The following is a 14,241-nucleotide window of genomic DNA, read 5'->3' on the forward strand; positions in this document are numbered from 1 at the left end:
CATTGTCCGTGCTGTATGATGACTTGCTGGGTGATTTGTGTTTTTCCTGCCAAAGCTTCTGTATTGAACAAGTGATAAAATGGTACATGTTAGATGATACGCTGAGGCGTAGCGGTGCCTTGTCATCCTGTACTCCTGTACCAGCCATTTTACTTAAAGGGCCAGTCCATAAAAGGTTTTCACCAAATAAGGTTGAAATTTAAATAGATCTGAGATAAAGGGGTTGTTGTAATTCAGTAATTAGCAGTTACAGTATAGTTAAAGGGGTTGTTCGGGATCATTGCTTATGGGCGCACTGGCAAAACCATGCTGAATCTCTATATACAAATAGTGGCTAACTTTGTGACCCCCTGGGCCCATCTATGAAAAAAAAGACTCTGCTCTCGGACAGCCCCCTTAAAGGGGTTGGACACTTTACCTTTAAAGGGAACCTATCACCAGGAGACCCATTTTTAGCACTCCCCCAGTCCCCACAGAGCATAGTACATACACTGCCAAAGTGTTTTTGTATAAAAAATTGGTTTTACAGAAAAAAAGATATGTTTCATTAGCATCTGCTGTGTGACTAGGCAGTTGCCTAATGGGAGGGGCTGGAAAGGAGCAGTTCCCCCCCACCCTTGGGAAACATGTGTCCTTTTCAAATATATGAATAACTCCCAACACTCTGAATTGGCTGTAGAGGAGCAGGGGGCGTCGCTAAACCCATTTATGGGTGTTTTCATATATTTGAAAAGGTCACATGGAGGAGTGGTTTCCCAAGGTTGGGGGGGACTGCTCCTTTCCAGCCCCTCCCAAAAGGCAACTGCCTAGTCACACAGCAGATGCTAATCAAAGGTACAATATAACATATCTTTTTTTCTGTAAAAACAATTTTTAATACAAAAACACTTTGGCAGTGTATGTACTATGCTCTGTGGGGACCTGGGGAGTGCTAAAATGGGTCTCCTGGTGACAGGTTCCCTTTAAGTACATAGGGCAGGATATAAGGTAATTCACCAATATACATCTATTAAAAGTTCTGCTCCACTTTCTTGATATGTAAAGTGAAGCCTCCTGTCTGTTATCTCATCAGCTAGAGATTCCTGTCCATAAAATGGCCGCAGATGGAGGGTCATATGATATCTTAACTGTTAGGGCCTTATGATAGTATTCATGAATATAAGATCATGGTCCTGGTAGGGCGATTGCTCATGGATAGATAAGATCACATGACCCTCCATCTGTAGCCATGTTATGGACAGGAATCTCTGGTTGATGAGGTAAAGGACAGGAGGCTTCACATATCAATAAAGTGGAGCAGAACTTTTAATAGATGTAATAATATTAGTAAATTACTGAATATCCTGCTTCCCACACTTACACAGTCCAAATTTGAAATCTTTACCAGATCCCCATCAATAACATACTGCATACACTAGTCATCTTCATTTAGGGGGAAAAAATGCCTTTTAATGCCTTATGGGTAGAGATGAGCGGGTATACTCGTCCGACTATACTGCTCGGTTGAGTATTAGCATACTCGGACTGGCTCGTTACTCGGACGAGTATCTCACCGGCTCGAGATCGAGCAGTAAATTAATAAAATACATTGAATAAAAGTATTTTTATTGTAAAAAAAAAATATTACACATGTTTGCAGATGTTTTACTTGTAAGAACACATTGAAATAACACTATTCTTCACTTTCCAGGTGTTCGCACGTGTCTCCCGCTAAGTTAGGAGATGTTCTGAACATCTGGAATGTGAAGAATAGTGTTCTTTCAATGTGTTCTGCACTTAAATGGTCCTGTATTCACTGTTTTTAATGTTTTAATTCTATTCTTCACATTGCAGGTGTGCGCGCGTGTCTCCCGATAGGTTCGGAGATACGCGTGCACATCTGCAATGTGAAGAATAGAATTAAAACATTAAAAACAGTGAATACAGGACCATTTAAGTGCAGAACACATTGAAAGAACAATATTCTTCACATTCCAGATGTTCAGAACATCTCCTAACTTAGCGGGAGACACGCGCACACCTGCAAAGTGAAGAATAGTGTTATTTCAATCTGTTCTTACAAGTAAAACATCTGCAAACATCTGGAATATTTTTTTTTGCACTGTTCTTTTACTGTTCAGTTTTATTTAAAAAAAATGCTCAGGTCTCCCATTGACTTCAATGGGGCTCGTTATTCGAGTCGAGCACTCGAGCATCGGGAAAAGTTTGTCTCGAATAACGAGCACCCGAGCATTTTAGTGCTCGCTCATCTCTACTTATGGGCCATTGTTGCATCGAAAATGATTGAAGTGGCTGGTTGACAGGGCTCTGGGGGGACGTTACCAGAGTCCCTCTGTGCTGTAGCTTCATATGCACTGTCTCTTCCCAGCCTGTGAAGCTGCGGCACAGAGTGACTCCTGTAAAGCCCTCAAAGCCCTTCTGGTGTATTAGCATATTTTAAAATGTTTTAGAAGGGGGGAGGCCATGGACAACAGATAAAAGTAGATTACCACAGACACAGTGCCCGGATCTATCAGTAAGTATTTTGATGGTAGATTTGTCAACCAACCTCTTGCAGCCAGTTCTGATATCCACTTAGCCTTCTAATAGTCCAGCACTATTACAATTACTCCATATCCCTTTAAATATTATATATCTGGCTTTTTCTGCCTTTCCCTAACATAATTTTATGAAGTGACTCTAGATGCAGAAGTTTTTTTGAATGAGTCGAATGCACGTTGTATGTAGCACTGACATGGCATCATGACTGGACTAATATATATATATATATATATATATATATATATATATATATATATATATATATATATATATATATATACATATATACATACGGGAGGACTGGACAATCACCGAAAAGGGTAAATTGTATGGGGTCTCAGAGCTTCGTTCCACTTGCTTACATCTACATAAATCATAGACATATGAAAAGCGAGCCTCCCTACAGGAGTTTAAGATAAATCATTCCTAAATGTGGTGAGTGCTCAGTTCTTGTGCAGGACAGCTAATCCTTAACACTCGGGGAAACAAGTCAATTCATCAGGAGATCTGAGACAAGTTCAATTCATCAGCACAATCGGGACCCGGCGGATCCTACTAACCGGGATACCCAGACAAATGTGTAACCGCACTCTATACCCCCTGGCACGCCGCCGTTCACACACACATGACTTCAGGGCGGATTTTCTGAGGTATTTTACCTCAGAAGACAGATGTCCTATGTTAATATATGGGAATACAGGAATTCCCATTCACACATTCACTCAAAATAGCACCCCATCACCTGTGTGTGTGAACAAGGCTCTGTCTGTGCTGCCCCATGCTCCTGAAGTATACATAAAGGGGATTTATAGAACTTTTTGCCATTGTTTCATACACAGAACTTCTGCAAAAACATTTGTCGTAAAATTGTGTAATTTGTTGTATTTTAACCCATAAACAGTTTTGCCCTTCAGGACGCAGCAACTTTTTCCCTTTTTATGTCTAGTTCTAAAAGACACAGCTTTTTTTTAATCTTCCGTGTATATCGATGTTTGAGGGGCAATTTGTACTCTTTGGTAGTGTCCATTTGGAGTACCTACTGTATAACTTGGGGGAGATTTATCAGTGTCTGAGAGCCAACCTGTTATAGTCACTCGTGGCAACCAATCAGAGCTCAGCTTTCATTTTCCCACAGCTGTTTATAAAATGAAGAATGAGAATGAGCGCAGATTTTGTAGGGATTTTTTTTTTTAACATCCTTCACTTAGCAGGTTAAATAATAGATATAGCCAATACACGTGCAGCAATACCAAATTTGTAATTTTTCCTATATATGTAATATAATATATAGTATAGTAATATAATAATTTTAAATAATACAATGGTTTTGATTGCATAAGGGGAATTTAGAGTTTATTTTATATTTTGTAACTTTTCTAGGAGATTCCACAACCAATACATTGCAAAAACCTATAGTTTTGCTGTGTAGTATGGCTGTCAGCATACAGCTGACAGTCAGTATATTAGGTCCTGCCTCAGGACTTAAAATATTGTTTGCTCTGTCAAGCAACACATCGCCAGCCCCCAGTCGTAGCACATTGTTACCATTGCTGGGATACTGCTGTTCATGACTTTTTAGTCACTGGGGTCACTACTGATGCAGTGCCCGGGTTAGGGGTGGGTCCCAATGCTATGATGGGTCCTCCAGGCACTGCTGCGGTGTCACCACATGTTACTGCTCTCTCCGGAAAGGAGGATAAGGTGCGGTGCACCCCGATGGGAAGTAATCCAGAGAGTCCGGGTCTGCAATGAACAGTTACCTTCTTTACTGGAGAAAGTAAAGGTACAAAGCAATACAAACGAAGCATAGGGCTGACTTCTCCACTCTCCTCCTTGACAAATGAAGTGTTTTACACTGAGGAAAGTCCTGGGCTAGTTGTCCCTCTCTTTCTCATAAGGCTGGTACCCTGGTCAAAGGCTCGGAGTACAATGGAGTCTACAAAATTCCTAGTCCATGCTCTTATCATCTCTCGCTTGGCCTATTGCAACACTCTACTCAGCGGTCTCCGAGCTAACTCTCTAACGTGCCTCGAATCCATCCTAAACTCTGCTGGTGATCCATCTGTCTCCCCAATTCTCCTCTGCATCTCCTTTCTGTCCACTGGTTTCCCATTGCACAGCAAATTAAATTAAAAATACTAACCATGACCTACAAAGCCGTCCACAACGTGTCCCCTCCATATATCTCTGAACTCCTCAGGCAATACGGCCCACAGGTAATCTCTGCACCTCACAGGACCTTCAGCTTCACTCTATTACAATCTTTACCATCTGCTCTTCTCACAACTGCATCCAGGACTTGAACTCTCTACCAAAGTGTGTCAGACTGTCCCCCGCTTTCCAAACCTTCAAACGTAACCTGAAAACCCACTTGTTCAGGTTCGCACATGAACTGCAATGCTCACCTCATGTCTTTATCCCCCCCATATAGATTGTAAGTCCTCACAGGCAGGGTCCTCCTCCTGCTTATCTCCTGATCACTGTAGTTTTGTACTTTCACCTGTTTTTTTCTTAATGTAATGTATGTGAACCCCTTACTGATTGTACAGCACCATGGAACTAATGGTGCTCTATAAATACATAACAATAATAATAGGAGGAGCCCAGGGCCAATGGCAGAGTATCCTCATCTTAGTTTCTTCTTCTGGTTGTTCAGGTAGACCGGCAGTCTTCTCCTGTAAGCTCTGTTCCCTATATGTTAGACACTAGGTACCGGGATTGTTCTCTTTATATACCTCCTATTTCAGCACAATGACAAAACATTCACCTATAGACTTGTATTGAGTCACCATAATATCCTATGGCAGAAAGGTGCTAAAGTGGTAAACAACTTTCCAGAAGGCACCTGTCATTCTAGGGGTCAGACTGCCCTTTCTGGTAAACAATTTTGTCTTTCTCCTGAAAAAAAATTCTTCTATAGCTGTGTAAAATGACTAGATTTTCTTTAGTTTTATATATATATACACTCACCGGCCACTTTATTAGGTACACCATGCTAGTAACGGGTTGGACCCCCTTTTGCCTTCAGAACTGCCTCAATTCTTCGTGGCATAGATACAACAAGGTGCTGGAAGCTCCTCAGAGATTTTGGTCCATATTGACATGATGGCATCACACAGTTGCCGCAGATATGTCGGCTGCACATCCATGATGCGAATCTCCCGTTCCACCACATCCCAAAGATGCTCTATTGGATTGAGATCTGGTGACTGTGGAGGCCATTTGAGTACAGTGAACTCATTGTCATGTTCAAGAAACCAGTCTGAGATGATTCCAGCTTTATGACATGGCGCATTATCCTGCTGAAAGTAGCCATCAGATGTTGGGTACATTGTGGTCATAAAGGGATGGACATGGTCAGCAACAGTACTCAGGTAGGCTGTGGCGTTGCAACGATGCTCAATTGGTACCAAGGGACCCAAAGAGTGCCAAGAAAATATTCCCCACACCATGACACCACCACCACCAGCCTGAACCGTTGATACAAGGCAGGATGGATCCATGCTTTCATGTTGTTGACGCCAAATTCTGACCCTACCATCCGAATGTTGCAGCAGAAATCGAGACTCATCAGACCAGGCAACGTTTTTCCAATCTTCTACTGTCCAATTTCGATGAGCTTGTGCAAATTGTAGCCTCAGTTTCCTGTTCTTAGCTGAAAGGAGTGGCACCCGGTGTGGTCTTCTGCTGCTGTAGCCCATCTGCCTCAAAGTTTGATGTACTGTGCGATCAGAGATGCTCTTCTGCCTACCTTGGTTGTAACGGGTGGCGATTTGAGTAACTGTTGCCTTTCTATCAGCTCGAACCAGTCTGCCCATTCTCCTCTGACCTCTGGCATCAACAAGGCATTTCCGCCCACAGAACTGCCGCTCACTGGATGTTTTTTCTTTTTCGGACCATTCTCTGTAAACCCATTCAGCTCTGTAAGGTAGTTAGTTAGGTAGATAGTTGTGCATGAAAATCCCAGTAGATCAGCAGTTTCTGAAATACTCAGACCAGCCCTTCTGGCACCAACAACCATGCCACGTTCAAAGGCCACAAATCACCTTTCTTCCCCATACTGATGCTCGGTTTGAACTGCAGGAGATTGTCTTGACCATGTCTACATGCCTAAATGCACTGAGTTGCCGCCATGTGATTGGCTGATTAGAAATTAAGTGTTAACGAGCAGTTGGACAGGTGTACCTAATAAAGTGGCCGGTGAGTGTATATATACGGTCAGAAATGTCTCCATGTTCATTAACACTTTCTACAGGTCCATACAGATACAGTAATAATAAACAGAATGTATGTAACAAAATGCTATAGATTAATGAAAGTTAATGGCTGATGTAAAATAAAGTAAGAAGTGCTGGCTTTCTATAGGGGAGATATTCAAATGTCCACAAATATCCAATACTCCTCTCATCCAGCCCAGCTATCATTGCACAAAATAACTGGCCAACACCGCATGCAGTGACATTCTGGGGTGTCCAGGCCCCTCCCCCTAAGCCACACCCCTTTTTACACCCCTGTTTCTAAATAAACATGACCTCCAACTCACACACTAGACTGCTAAGGAGAGAAGGTAAAAGTGTCTTAACCCCTTACAGACCTGCATACTATGTCACCTTACAGAGCTGAATGATTAGGTGAAGTAGCAATCTGTTCTGTAGGGAGTGAAGTCCTTCCTCATCTTCCCCTGATCTGTCTGTCCTGTGTTTAAAGATTGTATGAGCACTTTCATGATGGGAGGGAAACAGTAGGAAAAAAAAGTTTTTTCTTTAATAAAGTTGAATGAACTGTTTATTGTTATCACCCGTACCATCAACGTTTTTAAAGGAGATCTACCACCAGGTCATGGATTGTAAACCAAGCACACAGACATGGAGTTTCGTGCCCCCTCTTGCAGGATCTGCTCTTCTTTTAGCTTCATATTCCCTTGTTTTTTCAGAAAAAATAAAAGATTTAAAATTCATTCAAATAAACCCTAATTTGCATAATTTTAGAAGCCTATTTTTGCGAAACCCAGGGCATAAGAAGCTAAAAGAAGAACAATCAATGCCAGAGGGGGCACACACCAGTATGTCAGTGTGCTTGGTTTACAATCCTTCATCCTGGTAGATGTCCTTTAAGCACACCACATCGTTGTGCTGATTCAGCGCAGTTACAGAGGTACTAATTTCGGTAGTTTTATTCAGTGTTCTGGTGCTTTTTTTCTGGATAAATACTTGTATAACATCACAGGACACGCCGCTCTCATTTCCCCTTTAAGTAGATCTCATCTAATTACCAGGAATCTTCAGAAACCATCTTTTCATCCACTCAGGTGTAGAGCTGTGTGCTTCACTTTGTGTTCCCTTCTTGTAGGAGCTCTTCCTTTGTGATTCTCCTGGGAAGGCCATGTTTTATGAGATGACAGAGGGTTTGGTAAGTCATTTTCAATACTCCTGATTTGCAGATCTTTTCAAAGTGACATAAAAGGCTGTTTACTAAATGCTGAATTGCTGCTCGGAATCGTAATATTTAATAAGGAAAACAATGCACAGCAGATATTGTATATATCACCACTGCTGGTATCTCCCTCCATTTCATTACATCACATGATTATTACAGCAGGTAATCTGTACTACACCTGGGATGTCCACTTTTTGTCACCTCTGGGCCAAAGAGTTGTTTTGGGCCACACATTAAAGGGATTCTGTCACCAGCATTTATACTAGACCAGCAGCCCCCTCCGGGAGGGTGAAAATTAGCAGGTAATAGCCACTTTTTGTCTGATACAAGTCACTTTTAGAGGCTGACAGAGGTGGTTGCCTCCAGATGCCCATATCTTGGCCTAAGTAGTACCTAGAAACACGCGTCTCCGTTCATATTAAAGAAAATCTACCATTAGAATCCATCATGATAAACCAGGGACACTTACTCATAGATCCAGGCACCGGGACTGTGGTGATCATTTGTAATTGTTATCCTGGGCCTCCTTCCTTCTAAAATCAACTTTTGAAATTATACTTATGAGCCAAATTGGCTCTGGGTGGCATTATCAGAGCACCTCAGTGTTGTAGCTTCACATGCTGTTACACTGTGCAGGAGCACTTCCTCTCCTACTGTGTGCTGAAACTTTCTGTGCTGCAATGAGATTTCATCAAACAGAGGGAAGGCGATGTGCTGACAGTGCAGGGGGGCAGGGGAGACTGTGTAACAGGCTGTGAATCTGCAGCACAGAGTTGCTCTGGAAACACTGCATTAGCATAATTTTAAAAGTTGATTTTTAGAATGAAGGAGTCGAGAATATTACCACAGTCACGATTTTGATGGTACATTTCCGTAAAACATAAGAATTTCATCTCTAAATTTGCATTAACATTGTGGTTTTGTGATCTACAGAACCAGAGACTGAGGCAGCTAAAAACATAGTTGGAAATGCAAACTGCAGATAACTACAATTCCCGCCTCTTTCTTTGACTGCATGTTTTGTGTCGCACAGAAGCACCAGATGAAAATATGAGATTTTTATCTTTAATATTACACCACAAACATGGTTTTGGATATTAGAGAACAGAAAATAGGGGCATCTGAAGTGACGCTCCCCCTCTAGCCTCTCCACATGACTTGTTTCCCAAAAAGAAAAAGTCGATCAGTTCATGCTGTTCTCAGCTTTTTTGTATATAAATATGGGTGATTTTTTTTTTTTAAGAGGATGAAGAGGATAAGAGGATGAAATTTAATATAAGAAAAGGAACACTAGATATTCCCTACTTGAAGGGGTGATAGTTTAGTGGAAAAGCTGGAGAAACGGGGGGCTATCAATCAGTCTACAAAAGAAAGCCGGAGTAATTATCACATGAAATGCCGTGCGCCGCATTTACTGCAGGTTTTAGACCGTTTTTAGGCTGTTTTCTGACTCGTCAAAAAGGGGCATGTCCTCAGTAATTAGGGGGCGTGACCAGGTGGAAAATAACCCGAGCGCCAGAATATTCAATATTGTGGCACAGTGAACCAGACCAACTAATAGGAGGTGCAAGGTACAACTCACTGGTCTTATACTGCACCAGATTCATCATCCAGCATCAGGTACAGTGATTAATCTGGAGCAGTAGAGAAGGATGTAGCTGTACTCTGCACCGCTCTAATGACCGACACATTTAATGTTTCCTTACATACACAAACACTAACAAAAGTCCTTCCACTGGACACCCAATACCTAATAGACTTCTCTATGATAATTAACCCTTCTCTCTCCTCAGTGGGACCAGCCGGGTGCCCTGTGCCTGGTATTTGATGTTACAAGTGAGACTTCATTCAGTAACTGTGGTCGGTGGTTACAGCGTATCAAATCAAAAACCACAAGTCCTTACTTACCCGGTAGGTAAAAAGAATAGGAAAAATCAAGGCATTTAGAAAACCTGGACAATGCTATTAACCAATCAAGTTACACCTTTAAAGGGGTTGGCAATTTGTACCGAACTTTAATAGGATCTGCTATGTGTAACCACTGATATGGGAGTGGATGTGACGTAGGGGGTACAGCCTGCTCTGTCCGCTGGAAGCCAGCAGATCACTGGACGACAGAGAAAGTCCCAAATCCTGGGGGTCACGTGACCTGCGACTCCCAGTGGTGAACACCTTTAACTGGGTATAATAGTATAATATTGATGACCCTATTAGGGTCTTCTACTTACCCTATTACATTTTACTATAAGTGGCCCACCCCTTTAATATCCGCTGAGTGTACTATTTGTTGTCTCGGCAGGAGTTCTGGTGGGAAATAAGACGGACCTAAGTGGCCGGAGAGCGGTGGAGAAGATCCAGGCTGAGGAGTGGGCAGCGAGCCACGGGCTGGAGTATTTTGAGACATCAGCGGTAATTACATCCTGTGTATAAAGCAGATAACTTCACCAAAATCCAAATTATTCCTGGCGGTGACTGTGATACAAGACGTCCGCCTCTTACTATGAGACAGGGGGGATTTGTTAATCTTCTACATTTCCTTTCAGTAATTCTTCTCTTGAGGAGAATTAGTTAGTGAAATATGTTTTATTATTATGGGCTCTTTACTATATTACAGGACCACCCTTGTAAATGGCAGCGGATAAGGAGGGGGGTGGGGGGGACTTACAATAGATTTTATATTGGGCTTGTATATTATGCTGCAGGTCATGTTAAGAGCAGAATCTGTAACTTTCTGGAAGATGAGTATCACTTGAATGATTTTTAAATAGATGAACAGAAATGAACAACGCTGGATAATTAAAATGATTTTTGGGGGAATTTTTGTGTATAAATCTAGGTTTAGATAGATTTCATCATTTGTTTGCAGCAGTCAGCTCAATTTTACATCACAGACAGTCTTACAATAGCAGAGATTTCCTCCTTATCTACCCCCCCCCCCCTTCCTACCTGCACAGAGAACGCTCCCAAAACTCTTCCCTACAGTCCGCTCCAATTTATTGTACTTAGTACTTTGTTGAATCGATGCCGGTTCAACTGTGCACTGGAGCTCAACGGGAAACACTGGTTGTCTGCGGTTATATACCGGTGCCATCCCTGTGTGACACCCACAGTTGCAGCTAGCTCCCATCACGGGTGTTAACTCTTTAAATGCCGGCAGGAGGATAACCTGCACAATCAGCGCTCACCCCTAAAGCATTTTCAGGGGGCTCTGATCAGCGCTATGACAACCCTGGAGCGTCCCAAGGGCTGTCAGAAGTGAATGCCTGTAAAGTCCTGTCTTTGACAGGACTGTATAGGCAGTGTGTCATCCTATGTTGTGCTAATACCTGAAATACATCATTATTGCAGGATATTACAGGTGGTCTCCGACTTAAGGACACCCAACAACCACTAGTTACAGACGGACCTCTCTACCCACAGCTCTCTCGAAGCTTTACTTTACTGCCAAGCTGCAATGATCAGCTGTAAGGTGTCTGTAATGAAGCTTTATTGATAATCCTTGTTACCATGACAGCACAAAATTTTAAAAATCCGATTCTACAATTATAAAATATACCTGTTCCAACTTACATACTAATTAAACTTAAGAACAAAACCTTAAGAACCCATCTTGTACCTAACCTGGGGACTGCCTGGTACAGTATAATGAACGATTGCTTGTTCATGTCCCATAGTGGGACAAGAAAAAAAGTTTAAAAAAAAATGTTTTTAAATAAAAATAAACAAATTAATAAAAATGCCCCCAAAGCCCTTTATATATAACAATGTAAATGTAAAATTAAAAAAAAAATTAAATCGCCATACAAACCCCACATATAAGGTGTCACTGTGTCTGTAATGACCCATACAATAAAAAAAAAAAAAATAATTCCTGCACAATGAACATTGTAAAAAAAAAAAAAACAGATTTTAAAAATTATACCGAAAATTATGTTTTTACCAATCTTGCCACATAAAATGCAATAAAGAGTGATCAAAAAAAGGTATCACTACAAAAAGGGTTGTAAAGTACAACATATTCTTGGAAAATGTCAATTTAAAAACTATAGATTTTTTTCCACACATTAGGTTTTAGTCTACAAAATTAGTAAAATGTAAGCAAAGATGTAGAAATTTGGTATCCCCGCAATTGCACTTACCCCTAGAATAAATCTAACATATTACTTATTACACCAAAAAAAAAGTCAAAATTCAATGAGTGAATTGATGTTTTTTCTACAAACCCCCATAACAAAAAGATAATACATTTTCAGCAAGGACATCCCAATCCCAAAATAATATCACTGAAAAATGCATCTCATCCCGCAAAAAATAAACTTTTACATGGCAATATTAAATGAAAAATAAATAAAAAATATACTAAAATATAAATAAAACAAAAGTACACCCATGAACCAACTAAAAACCACTCAATTCTACGGGGCAAAACTGACAGCGGCAGGGTGCTCCTTCCCTTGTGCACCCATACAAGTAACGTCCACATGTGGGGTCTCGCCATACTAATTTTAAGATGGGTTTTCTCTTTCTCTTTTGTTAATGGGTAAGTTTTAGGGCAAAATGAACATGTCATTGATAAAATCGGACTTTACAAAATTTCACCTCCATTTTGTTTTCTTTACTATGAACATCTCAAAGGGTTAACAATCTTTCTATAAGTATTTTTTTTAACATTTTGTGTCCTGGCTGTTGGGTTAGCACCAGCTCTTGCAGGATGTTATATAATGCCATCCTCCTCTGATGCAACACCGTACAAAACACTACCCTAACAGCTGCTGTAAAAAATTTTAATAGAAATCATAAAGGGGTTAAGTATTTTTAAGGAAATGGTTATATAAATCCTGGAAGGGCTCACAGAAAGGAATGTGAATCCTGCTCCACCCACACACACAGTGATTGGCAGCTCACACTAGATGGGTTTCTATACAGAGAGGGCTCCCACTCGCTCCTCATGGGCGGTGTTACAGTACAGCAACAACCTCATTGGTTGATGTCGTTGGCTTTTTGTTCCTGAAAGTTGTGATTCTACATTATATCGCATTGTTCATTTATTGCAGAAGGAGCTGGAAAACTTTGATCAACCATTCCGAGCCTTGGCCAAGTCATTCCACCGATTGTACCAGGAAAGAGTGGAGAACTTCAAAAGTCTTCTGTAGAGTCCTGGATGAGAGAGACAGCCAATGGCAGGAGATGATGATTTGGTCACGGATAATAATTTCTTTCATGTTGTGATGATATTTTTATTATATATTTGTGTTTTACGTGTCTTTTTTAATGAATTAAATATATACATTTTTTTTCTAAACAAAAATAAAACTTTATACAAAGGAGTTTTATGGATGTCTAAAAGTGGAAATATCAATGACCGCAATGGAGGTAACTTTTCTAGACTTCTCATCAGACCTAGTGTTACAAAAGTTTTTGCAAGTGACCTTCCCTCTGAAAATTTTAGGCTTAGCTGTATGACACTTTCTGAGTACGGAGGTAGCATGATGAGATTGAGCTACGCAAATACGCAAATATGCGAATGAGTCTGAGGGGGCTCTGGGCTCCGTAGTGTTAATGGAACCTTATTTGCATAATTGTAAGGCCTTTTTTTTTCTAAAAAGAAACAAGGGCATAGGAAGCTTAAAGAAGATCGGATCCTACCAGCGGGGGCACACACTAGTATGTCAGTGTGCTTGGTTTACACTCATTCATCCTGGTAGATGTCCTTTAAGCACACCACATCGTTGTGCTGATTCAGCGCAGTTACAGAGGTACTAATTTCGGTAGTTTTATTCAGTGTTCTGGTGCTTTTTTTCTGGATAAATACTTGTATAACATCACAGGACACGCCGCTCTCATTTCCCCTTTAAGTAGATCTCATCTAATTACCAGGAATCTTCAGAAACCATCTTTTCATCCACTCAGGTGTAGAGCTGTGTGCTTCACTTTGTGTTCCCTTCTTGTAGGAGCTCTTCCTTTGTGATTCTCCTGGGAAGGCCATGTTTTATGAGATGACAGAGGGTTTGGTAAGTCATTTTCAATACTCCTGATTTGTTATAGTGTTATAGTGTTAATGGAACCTTATTTGCATAATTTTAAGGCCTTTTTTTTTCTAAAAAGAAACAAGGGCATAGGAAGCTTAAAGAAGATCGGATCCTACCAGCGGGGGCACACACTAGTATGTCAGTGTGCTTGGTTTACACTCATTCATCCTGGTGGTAGATGTCCTTTAAAGGAAACCTACCACTTGTAGTGGCAGGTTTCTGATGGAAATACCGG

The 14,241-nt window shown here is 41.0% G+C and overlaps 1 protein-coding gene across 2 annotated transcripts in view; it reads left to right on the top strand.

Annotated features, from left to right (window-relative positions):
* IFT27 (intraflagellar transport 27) overlaps nt 1-13,304 on the top strand; it is a 28,247-nt gene extending 14,943 nt beyond the window's left edge. Inside the window, exons 4-7 of one of the 2 annotated variants that reach the window (XM_072127588.1) lie at nt 7,891-7,950; nt 9,771-9,888; nt 10,277-10,386; nt 13,032-13,304. In XM_072127588.1, coding sequence (XP_071983689.1) covers nt 7,891-7,950; nt 9,771-9,888; nt 10,277-10,386; nt 13,032-13,130 — 387 coding nt within the window. In that variant the 3' untranslated portion in view covers nt 13,131-13,304. The remainder of the gene's footprint in view (nt 1-7,890; nt 7,951-9,770; nt 9,889-10,276; nt 10,387-13,031) is intronic. The other variant, XM_072127589.1, reaches the window with a different exon arrangement.
* The last annotated feature ends 937 nt before the right edge of the window (nt 13,305-14,241 follow it).

The sequence above is a fragment of the Engystomops pustulosus genome, chromosome 10 (assembly GCF_040894005.1).
Source record: "Engystomops pustulosus chromosome 10, aEngPut4.maternal, whole genome shotgun sequence".
NCBI classification, from domain to species: domain Eukaryota; kingdom Metazoa; phylum Chordata; class Amphibia; order Anura; family Leptodactylidae; genus Engystomops; species Engystomops pustulosus.